Raw genomic sequence first — 25,148 nt, 5'->3', positions numbered from 1 at the left:
AAATTACTCATATGCTATGCATCTGAGTGCCTCAGACAGTCTTAAATAGGGAAAGAGTGTAGACAGAGACAGATAATGGGGCAAGAAAAAAAGTATTGTGCTTTGCTTGCATTCATGTGTAAATGCATTTAAGAAAAAATCTCAAAAAGCAGATAAACATAACATGGAAGCTAAAGAACTGTAACAAATCCCAGAGCAAACCATGCAAACACACTGAATACATACATAAAAACACAAATGGATACCCAATAATCAATCAAGTCAATACCGAGTTACAAAAGAAAAGATTAAACCCAGCCATGACAATCCATTGGGTTACATTTAAGATACAAACAAGATGCTTAAAAAAATGTAGGATACATATGATAATGAAAAAACACACACACACCAGAATGAAGATTATACAGAAATGTATAAGGGAGAAAGAACAAAAACCATTTCACCACATCCTCTAAAACAAATAATAGCAATCAACCAATTATGCTGAAAATATCACTGTTCATGTCTGATGAAGAAACAGTATTTTTTCAAGAGAAAAGGTCACTTTTTTTTCCAAACCACTTCCTCCCCATTTCTCTTATCATTGGGAATCAAAATGGTTACTGTGCAAAAGTCAAATCATTAGATTTTTTCCTGTGGTGTACAACTATGCCTTTAAAAATTTAGTTACTGTAATAGATGCCTGACAATGAATATGAGGAAGCTATGACTGATATATCTGAATTCAAGCAATTTGAAGAGCCACTTACAAATCAACATGAACATTCTGAAATCAATGTTATTCATCCATGTCTATATTTTCAGCATGAGAGACTGATTGCTGCTCTACAACACACGTAGATTCTGCAAATAATTACAACTGAAAGGGATCAAAAGATGCAAAGGTTAATGAAAAAGAAGGGAAAAAAGGAGAACTGAAACAAAAAAGGCACCAACCTGTAGGACTCTGGTTGCTGGAGGTAGTTATGGAAGTCTCCGACTCATCCCCTGAGCTCAAATCTGAAGTTGTGTCGGACTCTGAAGAGGAGCGGATATTTCGACTGCGGTAATTCTTGAAGCTGTCTTCTTGGGCAGGATCCGGACTGCTGGGCTTCTCATCTTTTGGAACATGGTTGGACTCCACAAGAGACATGGCTCTTTTGGGGGCAGAAGGCCGACTGTCTGCTTCTGAAGGGTGTCCAAGGCTAGCAGAACGTTTCCGACATGCAGAAAAGGGACCTACAGGACTTACTGGGCCCCTGGAGTTTTTGGTTTCTGTGGCCTTGGGCTCTGAGGTCGGGGATTTGGGTTCAGATGTGTCTATGTGTAACTGTTGTTGTGTTTTGTTCTTTGGTGGTCGGCCGACTTTGCGCGGCGGGGCCTGAGGGCTGTGAGGAGGGTCACTGGATGCAGACGGAGGTGACTTAGAGGGGATGGAGGGGAGTGTGTTACGAGCCACTTTCTTGTTGTTGAAGAGAACAGCAGTGCGCCGATTGACACCAACAGGGGAAGGGGTGGTGTCAGTTTTAAGGTCTGATGGCTGGTCTGGTGACACTTCCTGCTTGTCCGCAACGTTGACTTGTTCGCCATCTGAGAACATGACAGTCTGTGTCAACCACTTATCTTTTTCACTGATAACTAAAATAGTATAAACACATTTCTTTATTTACTTCAGTTTTCATCGGCACTCCATTCGTAAAAGTATGATGTCACCCATTTCAATTTATGTGCCATTTATCAGCCATAACAGACTAGTGCACACTCTTAACAACCCCATCTCCCCAAACGTTTACACACACACACACTCTCTCTTTCTAATCCACAGGACACATGACAATACCGCTTACCTGGCGGAGGTTTGGCTGATGGTTCATCAACAGTGGTAGTGCTCCGACGTCTGTAGCCGCCCCATCTTCCCCGCCCCCTGCCCCTCCCCCTGGCCCTCCAGCCTCCCCTGCCAGGAGGTCTGTGAGGAGTGGTCTGGGGAGGGCTTCCAGGGGCTGGGGTAAGAGACTGCAGCTTCGAGGTTGTTGTTGATTGAGCTTCTGTCAGGGGGTCAGAGTCTGCAAACATTGGACATTGACAGTCAGTTGTGGACATGAGACAACAGCTCCATTTGGAGTTTCTTCAGATATTCTGAACTCTGTAATACATCAGTTTAGCCTAAAACTTAATTAAGCCAATTTTTCACTCAAAATCTCAACTCAACCTTACAGATTTTTTTAAATTTTTTATTTTATTTTTTTTTTTTTTTATCCATAGCTCTGTTTAATGAAGATGGGGAAAAAGCTACAAACTAAGGCCAAAAGTATCACAGATAATAACTATCCACTATAACTACATTCTGAATACCACTATATCCATAAATGACTCTAATGAAGCAAATGTTGTAACAACTGACAATTCAAATGCTCAAGTGACATGAAGAAATATCTGGCTTTTGAACAAAAACTCTACCTGTATCCTGAGTTTTGGCATCCGCAGCTTCAATTTTTCGTTTCTGCATAGACAGTTTCCGCCGCACCATCATGATCTGTTTGCGAATGTTCTTAGCGAACCTGGCTCTGCGACCTGAACAAAGAGATAAAGAAAATATTGACAGACAGATAAACACAACACCTGCACAAAGACCTGAACAAAGAGATGGAAAGTCTGACAGATATGGACAATACCTGCACAGACCCTGAACAAAGAGATAAAGGAAAGTCTGACAGATAAGAACAATGCGCACAAGAGTTTCTACTGTGACAGTGAAAAAGGCTGAAAGCTAATTTCACATGGAGTAAAATAAGTTCTTTTGCTGATTTCTTTACAATTTTGTAATAAAATCCAGAGGATAAAAATCGTTACCTGTCCAAATGTAATTCTTCTTGTTTATTCCATTCAGTTTGTTTCATCTTCTGTACTGATTACTGCAAAAGAAAATGAAAACACAGAAGAAAAAAGAAACCTGTGAGACCTAAGTCTACACGCACCTCCAGAGAGCTGACTATTGGCAGTGTCCATTTTGTCCAGCAAAGTCTGCAGCTGCTCCTCAAGAGGCATGCTCTGCCGTACTTGCTGCATGAAACTGGAGACTGCAACACAGTCACACTTTTTAACACTGCTCTGAAGCAGAATCACACTTTTAACACAGCTCTGATGTTTCAGTTTCACTAATAATGGTTCTCCAACTTTCGTTATAATTCACATATATGCATTATAAAAAAAAAAATAATAAATCATACATCACATTTAGAAAATGGCAATTTTTACACTACAATTACACAAGAAAACTAAAAAAAAGCAATAGAAACAGAGAGGGGAGGGCTGATCTGGAGAGGTCAACAGAAGAAAGAGAGTTAAGTTAGGTCATTATCTTATATTATCCATATACAGTGTGCATCCCCCAAAACTCTACCTGCACCAAGCATTTGATTTTTATTGTTAAAACCAATCATTATTTCCAAATACAGTATATGGAAGAAACAGCTTAACCTTCTTCAAGTGAGTTCTCAAGCAATTTCTCAAATGTGCTCTATTTTATTAAAGCTGTTAATAACTTCTTCATCAATGAGTTTTTGAGACCAAACTACTGAAACAGTATAAATTTAAATCAGTATCAGATTCATGACAAGCTACAGACCTTATGAAGTAACATTAAATCCCAACTCCACAGCCTGTTGTAAAAACCTGGTACACCTTTCTGTCACCAAAGACTGAAATTAAATGGTCTGATTCCTGTATGCTGCAGGCCAGCAAAAAGACAGGTGGCTCTCTTCTCTGTCATTTCAATGCATCAGACAGAAACTAAGCTAAACTATGTTTAATTTACACAAGATATTACTTAAATTTGCTGACTAACAATTCAGGTTATGCTTATAGTCTCATACTAACAGTCTTCCAGGTTTTCTGGCTCCTGTGGTGCAGGTGCCTGTTGCAAGTGTAGACCTGTCTCCATGTCGAAGCCCACTCTCTCTGCCAGCTTGCGTGCAGCATGGATAATGGCTCCCCCCTGAGCACAAGTAAACACATAGTAAACACTGCAGTGGCTCCGCTGATGGCCCATGATCATCAATTAAGTGTGGAGGCTACAGGCCCTACACAGTTCAGGTTCTGGGCCCGTGGAATTTAAACCAAGTACCAGGTATAACATTTGACCTCTAGTGTGGCTGCCTGAGTGCTACATGCTGGAGTTCTTTACATCCCAGTCAATGACCCCTTTGGCTCCTGACAGCGGATACGCAAAACAAAGAGGCAGCTGCCAGGAAGTTCGAATGCCACTACAAAACCTCTTACCCAGCCTGTTTACCAAGATTATCACTAAGGAAGACAGCATTCAGAAACTGAGCACTTTAAACATGGTCATCATTTGGACTGCACAAGCCACAACTTTCAAGTATTGAAAGAGACAAGACGTTCAAGAATCAAACTTTTGCAAAAGTGCAACTTACTCAGAAAAACTTCATATGGGAAGATTCTAAAACAGATGCCTAACTGAATGGGATCTAAATTTATGGATGGGCACTGGGAGGATCAAGCAGCCCATGAATACAAAAGTTTTTGACTCAAGACATAAGGAATGACTTTAAAATATTATATCACATATGTGTTCCTGGCTGCTGAGTGGAATCTGGAAAAAACAAAAAAAGCAAAAAAAAAAACAAAAAAAGCAAAAAAAAAAAAAAAAAAAAAAAAAAAAAAAAGAAAAAGCAAAACGCCACAAGATGTCTACACATTTCAAGATAAGTCAAACACTGCCCCTGGCATGCAAGCACAGAAGCAGATTCCTTGATCAACCTATCTCTTAACGTCTGGTACAACAGATGTATGACACATTAAGCCCAAATCATCGTCAAGTAACAGAAACACTGGTACTGCTCCAAGCTATACACCCTATCAACAAGCTATACAACTATCACCCTAAAACCTGAGTAACAAATGGTTAAATATCCCTTTAGGCTGTGTCAGCAACTGTATATGTCAAGTCTATCATGCCTACACATATTCACCCACTGAATCAACATGGACCCTGAAGGTGGAGATTCTCAAACTGCCTTTCATCTGACTAGTTCCACCTTGTTCATCTAGTTGAGAGCATTATGTTCACAGTCAGAAACAGCCCACTTTACCAAATTCATACACAGATGGGGATAATCTGGTTAACAGGTATGAGACATTACTGCTACTTTTCTAAATTCAGAGCCATGATTTCAATCACAAAATAGGTCATTCAAATAGTTTTCATCAAAACAATCATTACTGAGACTTGATTTATAATGTTCAAATTCTTATAACTGGTTTATAAAAAATGCAATTGTTTGAATTCTTGAACATGAATAAACTGAATGTATTCAAGAAATAAAATCTCAAACTTTACACTTACTCACAAACCAAAATTTGTTAGTCGTCGCTGTTTTAAATGAATAATGAATCAATGGTTTATAAATTATATAGTTATTTTTATGAACTTTTACCATCTCGATGGTCACAATTCCTCAACCTGTATATATGTGTGTTTAATACTGTATTCCTCATCACCACTCCTATCACCAGAAAATTACATCAAAGAAGACAATTCCCTGTAAGCAAGGAAGGACAAATGTCAATTTGAAAGGAATCTAAGAACTCTGGAAGAAGAAAAAAATAGTTTGAAAAGAATTTGCTTCAACTGCCCCTCCAAGAAATTCAATGGTGCTTTCAATAATTTTACTAATATGACCTAGTTGTGAGAGAAAAATGGAATCCATTTGTATGCAAGAGCATGAAATATGTGCACATGTGTGTGGACTTGAAAGCATGCCCTTACACATGTGTATCAGCATGTGTATTGTTAAGTGCACAGACGAAACACTCAAGTACAAGATGTGCATTCAGTTCTGTACACTGGGTCATCATGACATGTATACACAAACAATAAGGTTTAGAACAATGCCAGAATAATGAAGAACAGTTAGCCTGGCCCTCATCAGAAAAAAGACAGCAGCAGACAGAACAGAACACACTATATAAATCTCAATATCCCAACTGTTAACACCAATGAAAGACTATGAGCTTACCTGATCTCTGAGTTTGACAGCAGCTTTGTAGAACATGGTGTGATTGTCATTGTACTTCATACAGTTGCTGACAATGAGATCAAAGTCGCTGCTAAATTCTTCCAATGAGCGATATTCATGGCCGTCCACCTTGCTCCTCATGGTAGAGAAATCCATGGGTTTGTCCACATACTCCAAGTAATCTGGCACCTGGTTTACCAACAAAGCAGTAAATTCATTCAACATAGCAGGTGATAATTATAGTACAATTGTGGTACAGTGTGCAAGTGTGTGTGCATGTGTGCATGCATGCATGCGCACATGTTTGAGTGTGTGTGTGGCTGGTTTGTTGTGCCAATGCAAAATTGTACAAATATGTAGACACACGTGCAATGGCTAACCAAACAGTAAAACTGCTCATCATTTACAACACATGCACAGTGAGAAAGATCTGAGATAAAAAAAATATTTAAAAATCCACAAACAAGTGGCCAGTTACCTCTTCCAGAGAGACAGGGTCAGCAAAGATGCCATCAGCATCTTTCTCCTGCAGCTGATCCAGTGTTTGACGCAGCAACAATGCAAAGGGCTGCAGCTGGTGCTCCAGACACAGCTGGTGCAGACGCAGCTGTATAAAAAAAAAACCCAACAAACTCAATGGTAAACACGATCAAATATATATGTGTGGTGTGTGCATGCGTGTGTGCTTGAACTGTGTGGGGAAGAGGGGCATTGAATGCATACATGTGCATACATAAGAGTATACGTGTGGTGGTGTATGCATTCATGAATGCCTAACAAGTGTGACATGCACTCTTCATATGTGCACTGATTACATTATTAAATTGCTACTTTAAATGTATTCTGTTCCACTGGCACAAGTCTCCATTAAAGAAAGACATGCTGTTTGTAAAGCCAGAAACTGCAGTAAAAATGACTGCAAACATAATCACAGCAACTGTATTTCTCATGGCTGGACAGATCGATATATATACCACTGATACAAGACTTGAGTGATAGTGGCAAAGAACATTATTAGTGTCTAAAATAAATGTAAATCAATCTGTCACTTTATTCACCACACAAGTGATCGGTTACATTGCTGCCACTTACACGCTGCATTTTTTGTTGTTGCTGTGAAGAGAAATTTGACTCTACAAACTCATAAAACAAAAAACAACAACACATATTGTGGAAAGAATGTGCAGGTGGGCAGTAATCATATATATCATAGAATTAAGAATTTATTTCTTTCCTCATCCCCATCCCCAAACTCACCTCTCTCTCAGTTTCACTCTAACAGCTTGTTCATCCATCATACAGGAAAACAAAAGAATGACATCAGCAAACACCGTCACGCCTCATTTTCTTTCTCCTGTACTCACATTTTCACGTTTGATCTTTTCCCTTTTCCTTATAAGTTCCACCAGCAGCCTGGCTTTCTCCAGATCTTGCCTCAGTCGTTGCCAGTATTTCAACTGTTCCCTCAAAGCATTGCTCTGCTTGTCATTCTTCAGCTGAAATGAAAACAATTAATGCAAAATATTAACAAAATCATACCTTCACGATACTTTCAACATTCCCTTATTTAAAAAGTAACTTAAAACATTTACAAAACTATACTTTCAATATTCCCCAACTAGTAAATTTACTAGTAAATTATACAGAACCTGTCCTGAATGCCATCCAGTCACCTCAATGGAAAACTGTCAAGCTGGACAACTACATATGATTACTTAATCTTCAATGGTACATTATACAAGCCACAAGGTCTTTCATGCTACTATAGTATTATTGTGTGCTAATTTATTTGAACAGTACATAAGAACATGCTATGTTCTATAAACTTCTAAATAATTAATACAATTCTATTAATATCATCAGACATAACACCACATACAACTCATTACAAGAAGGAAACTTCTTTTTTTTTCCTTTTTTTTTTCTTTTCTTTTTTTGTATTTGTTTATTTGCATGAATAATCTACAATATGATTTTATATTATATGAAAAGCACCTAAAATCATGTAAATTTATGCAGTCATTTTATTTACATGATTAATTCAAATTATTCCAATACTTTCATCATTCATGCAACCAGGGACTCTACTATTTTGACTCACATGTTCTCTGTTTCTGTTCATATGGTTTGACTGTAGGCGCCGCAACAATGGCACACCAAAGCGAGACTGTCTCTTTAATGTCCAATAGCTGAGGAGTCTCTTTAAAAACTGGTCCTTCCTCGTAAGGGACACCAACGAAGATATTTTGCTTAGTCTGAAATAAGCAGCAAGAAAAACAATTTATATTATCACATATATACCTGCAGCTTCCACACATTTAATTTTATCCAGTATTTTCCTGTAGACAAACATTCTAATTTCTACACACCTTATCTTACAGAACTTGCAAATGGTCATGCCATATGCACAGTGTACTTTACATTTGATTTAGCACAGAGAAAGAGCTAGGGACACAGAGAGAGAGAGAGAGAGAGAGAGAGAGAGAGAGAGAGAGAGAGAGAGAGAGCAAAAGAGGGAGAGATAATATACAGATAGATCCACACACACACGCACACACAAACAAATGTGCGCGCACGCATGCATGCATGCAGAGAGCTTTGGATAGAGAGGGGCTGGACACGGGATATTTTCATTGATTACTTTTCATGTTAAAGCCGAGCCAATCGCATAGGGCCACATCAAACACAAGGCAAAAAAACAGTTCCAAGTTTGCTGGAAGTGGAAATAATAATTTTGTACCTGACGGAGTCTAAAAAGTTTTGTTTTTCTTTTTTGAACTACTGTGATATTTAGGTGTTGTTGTTTTTTTGTTTCGTTTTTTGTTTTTTTCCTTCCTTTCTTTTGACAACCCTGTTTATTGAGAAGAAAGGTGTTTTTTCTGTGTTAAAAAAAACATAAAAACTTTAAAATTGTATAAAAACTGTTCAGTGAAGAAGAACCAATATGTTAAATCCATGTATAGTGTCATTTTTGTCAAGACTGTCACAGATTAAGGATCGATCACATTTAACTTTCAGTTGTTTTTATTTCTTTAACATACTTCTAAAACAAGTTGAAAGAAATAAAATGCTAAACATTACAGACAAAACAACTGTCCAAAACAGGTCTCTTTCTAATACAGGTGTCCTTTATTTTCTTCCATGTCCAGGTTACTTTTGTTTGTAATCAGCAAACTGCCAAATAAAGTCCTTGAGATACTGTGTCCTTGAAAGAACATCAAAAGTCTAATAAACTAGTGAAGGCAATCACAAGGGAGAATGACTCCATGATGAACCTTGTAGAATAAAGAAGCTGCCTCAATGATTGTGTTATTCTTTGCACTTTTACAAGTTAAATTTCTTACCAGTTATTCTGTCCACATGGGTGGAGGGAGGGTGAACTGACAACATAAAATCTTTGAAAGGGGAATTTAAACCAAAAGAAATGGGAGAGTGAGTCCCACGAACAAAGAAAGAGAAAAAATGGGTCTTGTCTGCATGCAATTAATACATTATATCTAAAACAAGAGAGGAAAAGCCTTTATCATAGTTAATGAATCACATTCAATTCCTACTAATTTATCAAATACAGAAAAATAAACTTCTATGAAAAAATAATTTTATTTTACAAACAAATACAGCAATAAACTGGGAAACTGGGTTGTTACACAGATGTACTTACTTGTTCACACACACATGAGCCAAAAAAGGGATTGGGGTGTGAGGATTCCTCTTTCATTGAAGGTGAAGTAACAAAGTCCACACACATTTAATAACATAACAATTTCAACGAAATTCAAATAACACAACATTCACACGTACTTTACAATACAATTCTGCAAATTTAATGTCTACATCAGTATGTACCCATACTGAAAATAAAAAGTTCTACAAGTGAGTACAACAAAACTTCATACAATACACAGATCACACAAGATGACAGAACATGGTAACACGACGTTACACTGAAACATAACAACTCACAAACATGTAGTATTCTGTGGCCTCTCATGGCCTGACCAGCGCGTTGGGTACTAAAAAACTTACGCATTGGTCAGACATCTGCCTTTTTTGTTTTGTTCTGTTTTAGATCTGGTGTAGCATATATTGGACCAGTCCAAATGTTTTGAAACCTCCTTTAAACTGAAACCAGAAAATGACATTGAGAAATTATCATCATTATCTTTCAAATTTTCTTGAGTGAAATGATTGATGAACAGCAATCTCAATGGTAAATCAGTAAATGAGTTACGTGTAATTTCCATGAAGCAGTTTTTCTGTCAATGAGATTACATGGGGCCTGCAGCCAAGACAAATAAATAGAACCTGTACATAGTGATGATAGTCTTACTCTCTTACATTTTTTTAAAATTTTTTTTAAAGTGATTTGTGAAATGAATGATGAACAGTAAATCTAAATGACTCAATGAGTTATGATGTGTTATTTCAATGAAGCATTTTTTTTTGTCAATGTGGTTACATGGGGCCTGCAGCCAAGATTGAGATTGTGTGATTAATGTGCTGATGGGGTACACACACCTCATGTGCATAAAGGATGCTTTTGATGCAAGTAATGACTAATGCAAGCATACACTACTTAGAAAAACAAATTTTGTAAATATTATTACCGGTTCAGTGGTTGTTTTTAGTTGTTGTTTTTTTTTATTGTCTCAACAGTTGAAGCTAAACTTAGCGGCTTTTTTTTCGTCTTTCTCAGACTGACAACTTGTGACAAGACTCTCTGACACATTATTCAATTGATTTCTAATCATTCACACTGTATTCAACCATCTGCTAATCTTGAAATCTATGATGAAGTCATAACTGGTGTTATATGAAGCCTTATGGAACTTCCTATGCTCAACTCGGTAACTGTGTAAGCAAAATGTACTGATTATATATATATGAAAATGGTGCTTCCAAAAGTATACTGTATTTGTGGTATAGTCACTGTATTATTTATAGTGTCAAAGTTTGTTGTTTTTAACATAACAAACTTTAACAGTTGAAACTTTTAGTTTTTCTCAAAGTGTGTCTTTTATCATTCAGTTCACTTTGAAACAACACAATGCACTTAAAAAAAAACAAAAAAAAAACAACTATAATCATACTATACAGTATATTGTAAGCAAAACATGGTGGGTATACTCCACTGCCTGGCTTTGGAATCTATGGAATTACAGAACTTTCACAAGATTTCAACCTGAAGGATAGACAGCAGCTCAACTGTACTTAAGATTTTTATGTTGTCAACAGTGAGATTAAGTTAGAAAGTAAAAACTTCATAAAGTATAGAGAGAGGGGAAACATTACTCTTCAACATATTTTTGTTAAGTTTTCAAGGCAAAAAATTAAAACAGAACTGTCCATTATACTTTAGGTATCATCATACCTTTTAAAAATTTATAATACATTTATAACTGTCTCTGATGGCATATAACTGAAAACTTTTAAAGTGTAACAACATAAAATTATAATTTCTGCACTATTGTGCAATGGCTTACACATATGGGTATTTGCAATACTCTCTCTTCTACCGAGCTTTGTATAACAAGGGAAAACTTCGCGATGGGCTGCCCGCTCGCGAAGATCGCCGCTCGCGCGGTGTTGGTGGCCGAGTGACCAATGTCCAGCCTGTGTCATTGGGTGGCTTCTTCTTCTGCGTTCACTCGTATGCACACGAGTGGGCTTTCACGTGTATGACCGTTTTTACCCCGCCATGTAGGCAGCCATACTCCGTTTTCGGGGGTATTGGGTGGCTCCCAGCATGCATCGCAGTTTCCCTTCTTATACAAAGAGAGAGTATTGCAAATACCTTTCATTGGTGATTAAAAAAAAAAAAAAAAAAAAATCTTCATAAGTATGATGCAAAATTAATATTACGGACTCAGTTTTCCTATTCCACATTTTTTTCTTTTCATTTTGTGTAGAGCAAAGACATGACCTTCTAAAAAAATGGGAGGATATCAAAAAGATTTTTTTTTTCAATCATTACACTCAATTACATCATATATTGATATAATAACAGTAGATAGATGGCTCCATTATGAAATGTTCTTGACAATTAAAATAGTTACCTGTTAACTTCATTTCAATTCTGATCTGACTGTCAGTGTCACTGAAATTACTCTTAGGTTTTTTGTACAAATATTTAATATCAATCTAAATAAATGACTAGCAAAAAGTATTGCTGTTTGGTAATGGAATTACTTCAATTAGTGGAAATGATTTTAAAATCATTAGCATGATTGTACACTTTGCTTGTTTCATTTACAAGTAGAAAAAAAATGTCCCACATTATCAATGCTTCACAAATCTAGCAAAACGAGCTGAGTTGGCTTGAAAGTTTGCCACTTTCTGTGAAGTGAGTCTGAGTAAAAGTGGGCTTTTTTATTATTTTTTTTATTATGCATCTCATGACATGTTGACCAAAATAAATCATTATTATTAAATGCCACAAAAAATATTATACAAAATGGTAAAGAAAATCAACTTTTTTCCAAGGCACAAAGCTGATGACATTACAATGCCAGCTTCTGATCGGTACCAGTTGACATCATAACTTTTTTTCCCATTTAATCAAGTTAAGAACGTGTTTCATAGTATTGATACCGACATCATGAACTTTTTTCCAATTCAAATTTAATGAAGTTGATCCCTGATTCTTAGTTATAGCTATAATACTGAACAATCAAAATGTGAAAACTTCAAGTTAATAATCAAATTACTTATCTTTAGAATGGATATTTGAGGATATGCAGATCTTATATAAAAGAATAAAACAAACAATAGTGGGGAACACAACAATTTGAACAAATGAAAAGGAAAAATGATATTATCTGATCACGAAAAATAAAAAATGAAAATAATCATAATATAATAATAATAAACATTAATAAGAACAGTGTTACAGCAAGAACAACAATCAAAAAAATAAATCAAATAAAAATTGTTGTTTTTATATCATAAACTTTTTTTTTTTTTTTTTTTTTTTTTAGTAATTACTGATTACAACTTAACATAACTAGAGTGAAGATATGACTGAAAAGTTAGCCGTCCGCAAGTTCAGTAATTAATATATCAAGCATAAAACATGCCCACTGGCAAAGCTCTGTTCACAACATAATAATAATGCTCTAAAGGCTTTATTTCCCATACAAGGAAAGTAAACACGTTGTCTACATGTGTATGAACAGAATGTACACTTCACACTTAATATTTTCTTTCAGTTCACTTTCCATTCCCATTCCTCAGGGTATCATCTCACAGCAAAGTTACCCACTTACACTACAGCACAGTGGCAACTGTCAAAACTGTTGTGCAGCAGTTGAACACTGTATTTTAACATTTGATGTATACTTCCATAAAAATAAAGACAAAGTATAACAATTTTACAAAATTACCACTGCTCTCTAAAGTTATTTTAATAAAGATATATATATATCCTATAGAAAGATTTTTTTTTTAAATAGTTACCATATACCACTACTGATCTTCAAGTTATTTTCATCTGAAAAGAAGATGAAACTCTTGTTGTTTTGTTGTTGTTTGTTTTTTGCTTTAAGTTTAATGAAAGTTCACAGACTATTTTTCCTGTTTAGTTACATAAATTTATAAGAAAATAATAAGTTTCAATGTACAGACTGGGAGCAAAAAAGAAGCAAAATAACAAATTGGCTAAAAACTAAAACCAATGTTAAATGCAGTTTTCAATTCCAAAGTTATATAACCAATTTCTGGCATTTTATTTGTTTTTAAAACTGATTAAAAAAAACTTTAAAAAAAACAAACAAAAAACAACCTTCCACAGTAATTTTTTTTTTTTTTAATAATTAGGTTTCATATTTTCTGTAGTTTTTTTTGTTTTGTTTTTTTAAAATAGTTTTTATCATTCCAAAGCACAAGAATATGTCAGAAGACCATGAAATGTATGCTTGTACTGTAATGTATTTAATGGAATTTTAAGAATTTATCCCAGAAAATTACAAACACAATACCCTCCCCCCTTCTAAAAAAAAATTACAAAAAAACACCCACCCACCAACCCTTTTTTTTTGCTTTCTTTTTTCTTTTTGTTTTTTTAAATATAGCTCTGTGTGGTTGGCTCGGCTTATGACAAGTTCAGGAGAATCATACAGAATACACATTTTACAATTAGATTTTTGCCATAATACATTACATAGCATTCTAATTTTTTTTTTTTTTTTAATTTGTTTCAGGCTCTTCTTCTCCACCACAAATAAGGCATTTATATTCTTTTTTCAAGAAAAGATGCATGCTTGTTCTGTTACAAACATGATCACAAACTGGAACCTGATTAAATTTCACAAATAATAGACATGAAAGATAGTGACTATCTTTTGTGAATGCTTTCCAGCTGGATGTAAAAAATTAACAAGATTAGTTTTAAAATAAACTTTCAAAAACATACTCTATGACTGTGTATCAACTCTGTGTTGACATATTTTATTCCTTTTTCAAAAAAGAAAATTGATTCTGATTTATAAGCCATTTAGTGTTTACTGTAATGTCTTTGGTATTGCCCAGAAATTTGTGACCATCCATTCTTCACAGAAACTGACAACATAATTATCAATTACTGAATCTCTGATAAACATAATCAGTCTGAGAATTCATTTGCTTTTTTATGATGTACTGTGAGGAACCTTTATTAATAGTTTATTTACTCACTTCTTAACAAATTCCCCATTGCATCCCAGATTTTGACATTTTGATTGAACTAGTTGAAAGCTACTGATTCCATTAACTCATCTTTTATCAACAGAATTTGTTTATCAATTAATGATTTAATCCAAATTTGGTAACTGAAAATAAACTGCAAATTCATGGACTACACTGCAATGAATAGCCAGTCAGATGGAGATGACAGAACTGGAAAGGCCACTTTCTTTCTTTTTTTGTTTTTTGGATAAAGACAGAAAATGCCAATTTCTCTGATGACAGACTAAACAGTTCCTGAGAAAATGTCAATGTTACTACAATGGTAAGTATTATCTTGGTGAGTACTATCTTGGTTACTAAACCATTGTATAAGTACTATTGTTAGTATACCATGATCAGACACACACGACACATCCCTGTGCACTTTTTTTTTTTTTTAGCTCTGTGTGGTTGGCTCGGCTTATAACAAATAACTTGAAGAAGTTGTATTGAATTTAACTAAACGCACACACGTGCATACACTCACACTCACAGTAAGTTTGACAGACTGACACTAACCTCTCCAAAAAATGTACAACATAATGATTTACTCAAATTACTGACTCCATAGAGAAACACACCCATTCTTGTTTTAACTGAACTAATGCACGCACACACACTCACAGTCACACACACACACACACACTCACACATACACACAGAATGACCATACACACAGAATCACACACACACACACACACACACACACACGTTACAAATGCACACTCAGACATTCACAGTAAACTGAGTAATCACACTCACAGTGACAAGACGTCTTACAAGACACAATCCCTCCAAGAACTTGGAATGACAAAAACATGATTTACTGATTGCATTTAAAGAGTCACATCAACATTATCAAATGAGAACCAAAATGCAATTTGTTTTTTTCAAATAGTCCCTTTCTCAGTTTCTGTTCCTTTGCATATCTTGAAAAAGCATTACTTTAATTGGCTTTAAAAAATTTCAAATAATAATAGTAACAGTAAAGAGAGAGAAAAGACAGAAATTGAGAGAAAATCAGTACCATGAGAAAGAGAAAGATCAACTGAGACAGATAGACCAAGAGAGATGGAAAATGGGACAAGAGAAATGGAAAATGGGACAGAAATCAAATTAACAACAGCTGACTTATTTAACTAGTTATTTTGGGGGTTCTACAAAGAAGAGACTACAGAGAGACTGAGACTGACTGACAGTACAACTGAGACATGCACTGAGACAGAGACAGATGGATGGTGAACAGCACCGACTGTTAAGTTATAAATTGAATGTTACAGACTCTAAAATTTTGACATCATGCAACTAGTTGACTGAAAAAAAAAAGTCTTACCTTTCTTGAGGTATAATTGGTATAGACACAACAGGGACGGCATTTCTCTTCTCCGCTAGAATTTTCCTTGCCTTGCGCATTTTCATTCTAGATTTGGCTTTGGCTTCCTTGGCTGAAATACTGTTGTTTGGACTGTCATCATCTGCCAGCATGGGAGTCCACTCACTGTTCGGCGACATGTGCACATCACAAAAAGCTGTCTTTGTCACTCCACTGACACCACCATTGGGACCCTCCCTAATGGCTTGAATCTTCATGAACAGCCCTGCCTGCTGTGCACAAGTCACATGAAAGGCTGTGTAGCAGTTTGTTTTATGACACTGGATACAGGCACCCGAGCCCCTCTGCTTGCAAATGTAACAGGTCAGCTTCTTTCGTGCAGGGGGAATACGTTGCAGGCTGTCAACAGGTTCCAAAAACACGGTGTTGGCAAACCCAACCTCTGGAACCCAGAGTGCACACACCACATGAGCCCAGCGCCCATCGTCAGTCTGTTTGAAAGCTCCACCTTTGTTGGGGCAGAGCACACAGTCTACAGCCCTGGATGGGGACTGCAGACAGCGGCGACACAGCCACTGTCCCTCAGGGATGTAGGGCACACCGTAACATTCCTGATGCACTGCCAGATTGCACATGTCACAGAAGAGGATTACGTTGCTGTTCTGACACTCTCCATCCATGCAGATGGAGCACACTGCATCTTCGTCGATGGAAGTGCCATGATCTTTGCCGTTCGTCTGGCTTTGGAAATGAGCCTCCTTCTCAAAGCGATCCATCAGAGTCTCAAAGACTTCTTGAGATATGGTGTTTGTGCCATCTCCATTTCGCCTCTCGTTCATCAGTTCCAGCCAAGCATGATCCTGAATAATTTAGAAGAAAAGTAAGATGAGACTGAGAATGTTTATAATTTACATGAATTTTATTCATACTTCAAATCTCTATAAAGTTTCAGTTTAATAAAAAAAAAAATATATAAAAAAAACCTAAAAGAATTGTGATTGAGTATTTTTCTTATAAGCTTTTTAATCAGGTCACATAAATAATGCCACCAAAAAGTTGCATATAATATATTTGTCACTTAAATCACAAAAACTGCAAAGTTTAACTGTATTTTATATATCAATCAAGATACAAGTATAGACATCCTGTTTATCATTTCATTTACATGAAACTGAAAGTAAGAATGAACATACAAACCTCTTCATCCATGTCATATTCAACCTCTTCATCCAACTCCTCTACCGACTTCTCGATGTAGCGATAGTAAGATGATGGCTGCTCTGCAGCACTCTTGGGTTTGATAAAGGTGTCCAGTACTTTCACCTGCGCTTCTGGAAGTTTAGATGTGTGGTTTGGAACTGTGGACCCATTCTCCTTCCGAGTTTTTCCATGATCAGAAATCTTGGCAGGCTTTTGAGGACTCTTTTCCCCCTTCTCTTCTTTCTCTGTGTTGTCCTGATTGTCAATCTCATCTTGGGATATTATCTCTAAAGGTTCATAAATGTCAATGCGATGTGTGCGACCCTCTAGGCTAATTTCCACAATCCTCTGAGAATCTGCATATGATAATGTTTCTCTGGTGTGTGATCGGAAAAAATCTGGAGGTGATGGTGACCTCTGTTCTCGTCTAGGGTGCCACTTGCTGTTACTTGCCTTTTTCTTGTTAGGTTTACTGCCAGATCGCGGTGTCTGCACTGGTGAGTCAGGACTATCATGATCAAAGTTGTACATGTGAAACTGAATCCCTGAGTAGCTTTTATAGACTCTGCCACACTTCTGGATTGGGCATTCATAGGGTGGCTTCGTGGCACGCAAGTTCTGGCAAAAGGCTTTGACATCAAAATCATACACCATGGTGCTGGTCTACTCCTCCCCGATCACAAAAGGCCACCTGGTGAAAAAACAACATCAGATTACAACATGCTTAAAAAACAATAAGTAAAGTATGAAATTAATCAATGAATGAGCAATTAATCATTAGTACGTGGATTTAATGACTGAGCAAATAACTGAACAACTAAATCAATAAACAGAAGATGATGAAACTGAAGATGAGGTGTGAGACTGGTGTAACTTACTGGTTCATGTGTAACTTAATGAATATGTTAAAGCTAAGTGTAACACGATTTGACTGTGTGCTGCATTATGGTGTGTATAATATTTATGCTTGTTTTCAGATTTTTGTGTGTGTGTGTGTGTGTGTGTGTGTGTGTGTGTAAGTGTGTTTGTTTCGTTTTTAAAAATAATAAATTGGTTCTTCCTGTAGTTTTTCCAGCAATCCTGAAGGCCACCACTTATACAAGGCCTCAGAAGCATTAACTTCTCAGATATATTATTCTTACAAGGAATATTTAGAGCGAATAAGCATCCCCAGCATCCCAACCTGAGTATTCCCTACATCCATGTAAATACAATAACCATCCACACATGTACACACAAACACATACATTCTCTCTCTCTCTTTAATTGTACAATGGCCCAAGGTTGGTCTACATTAAAATATTTGAGTTCTTGAGTTCTCTCTCTCATGTGCACACACACATGCATGCACGCACGCACGCACACACACACAACTCAGGCATTTGCATGCATACACTGTATCAGAAGGCATCCACTCAAATTAGGTAACATGCTTGTCAAGCTCTGACAGATCTGGTCTGCATGTTGTTTCCTGTATGTACACATAAACAAGGATCATGCTCTAGCCCAACAACTCATCAATAACAAAACGGCAGCACTCTTCCCTTTTGTCAAGAGTCAAACTGAGTGAAACTATGAAAATCCAATGCTCTGTTCATTTTTAACTCTTAACCTGTAGCTGTGTGTGTTGCTATGAGTGTGCACACTCATCTGTATGCATGCATGTGTGTGTATGTGTTGTGTGTGTGTGTGTGTGTGTGTGTGTGTGTGTGTGTTGTGTGGAGGGAGGGGGGAAGAGAGGTCGGTCACTACATCTTTTTTTCTTGATTTACATAGGATAAACCTGACTGGTCACTCACCCAAGCCACACCCTCTCCCTTCCCATGCCCTGCCATTATTCTGCTTTAACATAATCCAATGTTATCAAGCTCAACACAATCATAAAGCCTATAAACAAAATGGGACATTTGTGTGAGATCGCACAGCTTGTGGCTTACAGCAGTACATAACCACAAGGTCCGCGCGACTGACGGCATGACGGGACATTCGAAACTGGATACAACATGCGATCTCCTGGAGGCAGGCAGCGCATCGCTAACACGTGACCGCTCAAAATACTGACCGCCCACAACACACACACGTGTTGCTATCACTCGCGCTCAGTAATATTTACCCAGTGCACAAATAGAGTAACAGCAAGACAGCATTTTTTGTCTTCAAAATCTGACAACGAGGAAAGAAATGCAATTCGTCTCAGCCATAGGGAAAAATGCCCAAGCACATACGAACGTTGAAAAGCAAGCTGAAACGTGCAAGACATAAACAGGAAGTAGAGGAACGCCATAAAATATGCAACATGGCGGCTATGACAAGCTTTCTCTTCGAAGCATAGTTTACAAACAAAACTACCTTTATTCCACTGATTTAATCCTGAATAATTAGTTAACATGTTTAAAAACAACACAATAAACATCAACGCTAACAACTATAAGCCAAACAAAACCTCTACAATGAAGGAACCTCACACAAAGACTTTTCAACGACTGCGTGGCGTCGGTTTCAAGGAACACACACAGCCAAGGCCGCGACTAATTTGGCATAAAACCAGTGTTCCTATCAAAGCCAGAGGGGGAAAATGTATAAGTTACCTTCACTTAGATGCTAGAACCAACGATGCTTCATCTGTTGGTGAAACAGAAAACACATTACATAACTTGATCGGTAAATTACAGCACTTTGACACTTCCAAACAAGAGCAGTGTTGCAGAACAGCAGCGTCCTCTCCATACAACCGCAGTGCGCGTGCGTGGCTTGTTTTGTTCGGCTGCTGAGTTCCGGGCGGGAACAAGGCTTCGTCGTCTGCTTGGCGGATAATAAGTATTATATTTGATCATTGTGCACAAAAAACAACAAAGTTATGGATAAAACAGCTCTTATGTAAACCGGGTATACATTGATTAAACAAAAGTTAATCGGATTCCCACTCATGTCGACACATTATCAACCATTCGGCCTGCGATGTAGATCTATGGCTGTCGTCTGCTCAGTGAACTGACTGAACGAAGACAATGATATTATGGATTTAACACCGATTAAATGAATCAGGCAAGTTAGTACATACTTTAAACAAGTTATTTGGAATCCAGATGACATAGATACGCCAATAGCAAATTTACTTGTTATCCTCCACCATTTCGTTTTCTTTTTATGTCAGTATTTTCTCGGTTTTTCCTGCGGTCAGTCTTGTCACTTGTTTCCGGCGAATCTCAGTTTTCTGGATCTGAAAATTCCACTGCTGTTGATGAACTCAAAACTGATCAAAGAAGCTGACAACTACGATTTTGCACTGGTGGTTGTGCAACATCACACTCAACAAAAAGGATTGCAAGGCCGTTCACTCAGTTAATTTGTCGTCTGGCGGCGTTCGGCTGGCACCGCTGTTTTTTCCCGGGCCGGCACTGTGGATCAGTCAGCTGCAGTCACCGACATCAGTTCTAATCTTTCTCCATCAAAAAATGTCGTCTGCTGAATCGAAGGTGAACAAGTTTTGTGTTGTTGGGAACGAATTGCTGTTGCGGCGCAGGCAATCTGGTCGGTCACTACTCATGACAGGGTACAGTACCAGACTGTTCCGCAGTCTTCACTGAGTTCTTCAACGCTACACTGAGTCAGTCATACCATATCTGATGAAATGTAGTAACTGTTAGTTCACCGATGTCATTGATACCCATCACTACGGCAGGTCTGCATGTTTGTCGAGACTGTTGGGAAAATCGTTGTTCTGATGGCTATTAATTTGTTATTGTTATTATTCTCAACAGAAAATCAGTCTCGTCGTCACGATAGGCTGGCCTGCAGCGTGAATGCCCAACACTGCTGAACAGAAAACTGTGGCTGGAATTTAACTGAAAACTGAGAAAAGAACATGTGCACAGCCCGCCACTGTTTGATGCCAACCCCCCCCTCCCCCCCGCCCCACACACACACACACACACACACCAGCCATCCTTCCTAATTCAGCAACGGCTAACTACCGAGTTAAGTACCAAAATCACGGAGTAACGTAGTGCTGTGTTCAAAATACTTTGAACATTTTGGATTTCATTAATTGAAGAACTGTAGTCATAGCTGTGGATACAAAAAAGGGAAACACTCAAACAGATGTTCCATGCAGTTCTGCCGCCAGTGCATCCCAGGAAAGCTTTGAAGCGATGTCAGTGGTGTTTCAACAGCAGACAGTGTATACCCGGCTTTATGACAGGATTATGGAACATCAGAGTACTTATTTTCAGAGTTCAGACTATAGAAGCAGAACCAAAAACAAAACAAAAAACATACACACGCACACACACACACACACACACACATACTATATACACGTACGCGCGCGCGTACACACACACACACACAATCAGGCGCGCGCGCGCACCCCCGGAGAAAGTATCAGGTCGAATGAAAAACATCTCGCTCTGTTGAAATTAGCCACATTGAGAACACCATTAATTAGAAGCGATCTATTAGCTTGTCACGCAGCACAGTAATAATGGAAGTAACCAAGGCCGGAACAGTAAAATACCAGTTTGCCTCAGGTAGTCAGTACATGCAGTATCACACGCACACGCACACACACACACACACACACACACAAACTCGTAAAGAGTCGCACTGTCGAAACGACAACATACATGATGAGACAATTAAAAACAAGAGATCTTTGGAGCCTTCTTTGCTTGCAGTTCCAAACTAGAAACTGGAAAACAGAAGTTTTGATCATGCGTTGAGACAATTGTACGTGCCGTACAATGGTCTTTGACATATATATTACGAATTTTATGACAAACAGTTGTTCTCATCCCCGCTCTCCCAATTCTGTTTTTCACGCATTAAAATCATATTTGAAAAGCCCGTTTTTTTCAGTTCTGACCAAATACCCAGAAAATCCGTCATCCATGCAGCAGCCATCTTAATCCGGAGCAACATCGTCTTAATCGGAAGCAACATCATTCAGACATCTCTTTTGGCTGATGTATATATGTGGCAACAACAATGAGTTTGCTTTAGTCATGTTTACGTTTATATATAAAGTCTGATTTTCTAATCAATTTATATAGATTATAGTCTTCTTCTTTTCTGTCGAACTGACATTTTGAATGGTGTAGGTACGCCTACTAGTTGGTGCTAGCTCTTTGATAACCGTAGTAGTGGTATGTTTTGTTGTCAGTGTTGTTTTTCAGTCGTAGAGTAGTAGTATCAGCTATAAATATCTTTAAAAAAATTAATCATCTTCAGTGAAATATCACTGACTCTGATTCAGACACATACAGATTATCCGTGATTTTTTTTTTTTTTTTTTTTAGCAGCAGCGGTGAAGTTCCCTGCAGATAATTTTGAACAATAATTGGGTCAGCGTCCAAAAATATATTGTCAGTGAATCATTGTGACATTTTGATTGCATATTATAAACAAAGTGGTTGCACACACCATTTATTGTGTAGGGTTCACCTTGTTCGTCAGTCAGTGTCTGTCATCGAATGCAGTACATACGTTTATTTCTCATCCGCTGAGTCCAGCACAGATTTGATTTTGCAAAGTAATCGTTTAATCACGACTCTAACAGTTTAGCATTGACAATAGCCATTGCTTAATTAAGGAATGACAGAAAATGGCTTATCACACCGGGCGCCACGACAAGTGGGATTCGATCCCAGGACCCTTAGATTACCACATGCAATGCTCTAAGCACTCAGCGCCTTTCGTAGGTGTTGCAAATTGCATTAACCATGTCATTTTTTGTCTTCAGTCTGTTTCCAAGTGCTAGAGATCATTCTTGTTCTGGTGGTTGTTTTGGTGTTCAACCCCGATCACGCAAACCTCTCTGTCTCCGTCTGTCTGCCTCTGTGTGTGTGTGTGTGTGTGTGTGTGTGTGTGTGTGTGTGTGTGACAGATATATGCAGACAGAGAAAATAGCACTTTGCTGTTTACGCATGCCGTCCATAATTATTCCTGACTTGTACGACATGTGGTTTCTGTAACGGTGATATTTTTAGTTCCAAAGAGTTGGAATTTTGGTCTACCTGGTTATTTGTGGATGTCGTTAAATCATGTTGTGACATGTATGAATGTGCCTCCGTTAATAACCTTTTGCGGAGATTTTATGTATAAAACAGTGTATTTGAAAAACTTAGAACCATGACCCGCGTAAATGTTAAGATGCGTTTGCAATATGGACACATTTTTACGATCACAGTTGTGTAAAACGTGTCACAGTTAAAATGACCATGAAGACAAACACATTATTATGGTCCCATGTATATATCATTGAAATCACAAACAGTTACTTATGTTGTCCGTTATCACGGAGGCACACGCGGCCGCCAGTGGCAGAATAAGCTGGGCGTTGGACTTCTGATCCAGTCAGGGTCAGGGTTCGATCCCCCGTTTCGACCTGTATTATGTCCTTGGGAAAGGCATTTTACTCCGATTGACCTCACTCCTTCCAGGTGTGACGGGGTAGCTGAACGGCGCTCTGGACACAGTTCATATGAATTCACTGTCCCGATGGCCGTAAAGGGCATAAGATCTTAAACCTTAACCGTTGTCACACGTAACAGATTATGATTATGAAGGGACCTGAAGGATATGCAGTGGGTATATGATAATGATATGATATGATAAGATATGCATATGTATATATGTGTGTGTGTGTGTGTGTGTACACACACAGAGAGTATTGATTTTCGTGAAAATGATGGAAATGCGCATTCGCAGTAAATGCCTTTTGAAGTTTGTCATTTTCTGGTTTCGTTATCATTTTTCTTTTAGCACAAATATGAAGTCGTAGTGGTATATCAGCATCAATCTTATTAACCGTGGTTCCAGAATTCTTGCTCGGGCACACGCGCGTCCTTACGCAAACCCAACATCAAAATTAACTTGAGATTCGTCACACACACACACACACACACACACACACACACACACACACACGGATAATGGCGTGATCAACATTCCTGCTTTAAATACCACATGGGCGGGAAGCAAAGGCCACACAATCATAAACTAAAATTATTTCAGTCGCTCTTTTTGCACACTGCGTCGACTAATCATGTCCAAAGCAGCAAAAAATACACTGTATTATTGTCTGATTTCTTCTGTTGTATTATTATAATTGTTTTTGCGAAGAAAAGGGCCTATTCATCATAAAAGATAAGAATGTAGACCTTTTGTAAGAAATATTCCGAAATGACTGATGAACTCCTTTTTCTGTTGCAGCTTATTCTGCTTTGAAAAGAACGTGCGTTGAAAAGTTTGGTCTGATCTCTTGTTTACTTTTGTTTTGCGCAGATGTTTATTCACATAGTATAAACACATAACAATGGCGGGCATGAACAGAACCAGGAAAAAAGCAGGGCTTATAGTTTGAAATAATATTCCTCATTGTGTGTCTGTGTGCATTATCCATAGTTTGACTGCCTTTCACAAACATCACGTTTTCAGAGGTTGTTTGAAATAATATTCTCCAGTGTTCCTTTTTCTTCTTCTTTTTTTTCTTTTCTTTTTAATCTTATTTACTTTTTTTCTTTTTCATAGTAGGACTGCCTTTTGCAAACAGCGCCCAGTCACGTTGTTAACAGACTGAATTTCAATAAAGTGTGGGTGGGTGGGGAGGGGGGTTGGAGGCAGGGAGGGTGAGGGGTGGGGGAGGGGCGGGTGTTGGTCGGAGGTGGGGTAGGGTTGGGATGTGTGTGCGCCCGCATGGGTGCGTGTGTGTGCGTGTGTGTCAATGTCTGTAAAACGTTTAGAGTTCGGACTCTCTGTGCGCTTGTGTGTGTCTGTGTCTCACTCTATGTGGGTCTGTGTGCATGACTGTACATGTATGTGTTTGTGTCTGTTTACGTGTGTGTGTGTGATAGGGAGATAGAGAGACCGTGAGAGAGAGAGTCATTTCATTTTGATGT

The 25,148-nt window shown here is 37.8% G+C and overlaps 1 protein-coding gene across 3 annotated transcripts in view; it reads right to left on the bottom strand.

The window, feature by feature from the left end:
- Positions 1–19,973, bottom strand: part of LOC143299925 (peregrin-like) — a 36,833-nt gene extending 16,860 nt beyond the window's left edge. For 2 of the 3 annotated variants that reach the window (XM_076613461.1, XM_076613463.1), the window contains exons 1-13: positions 19,839–19,973; positions 17,248–17,941; positions 16,051–16,910; positions 10,044–10,139; positions 8,119–8,272; positions 7,382–7,513; positions 6,496–6,624; positions 6,018–6,206; positions 3,856–3,973; positions 2,955–3,056; positions 2,437–2,550; positions 1,827–2,042; positions 937–1,569 (exon numbers count right to left, since the gene is read on the bottom strand). In XM_076613461.1, coding sequence (XP_076469576.1) covers positions 937–1,569; positions 1,827–2,042; positions 2,437–2,550; positions 2,955–3,056; positions 3,856–3,973; positions 6,018–6,206; positions 6,496–6,624; positions 7,382–7,513; positions 8,119–8,272; positions 10,044–10,139; positions 16,051–16,910; positions 17,248–17,904 — 3,400 coding nt within the window. In that variant the 5' untranslated portion in view covers positions 17,905–17,941; positions 19,839–19,973. The remainder of the gene's footprint in view (positions 1–936; positions 1,570–1,826; positions 2,043–2,436; positions 2,551–2,954; positions 3,057–3,855; positions 3,974–6,017; positions 6,207–6,495; positions 6,625–7,381; positions 7,514–8,118; positions 8,273–10,043; positions 10,140–16,050; positions 16,911–17,247; positions 17,942–19,838) is intronic. The other variant, XM_076613462.1, reaches the window with a different exon arrangement.
- Positions 19,974–25,148: the final 5,175 nt, after the last annotated feature.

The sequence above is a fragment of the Babylonia areolata genome, chromosome 25, assembly GCF_041734735.1.
Source record: "Babylonia areolata isolate BAREFJ2019XMU chromosome 25, ASM4173473v1, whole genome shotgun sequence".
Taxonomy (NCBI): Eukaryota; Metazoa; Mollusca; class Gastropoda; order Neogastropoda; family Buccinidae; genus Babylonia; species Babylonia areolata.
Note: the sequence above shows the minus strand (reverse complement) of the source record. Positions and strands in the feature narration are given on the sequence as shown.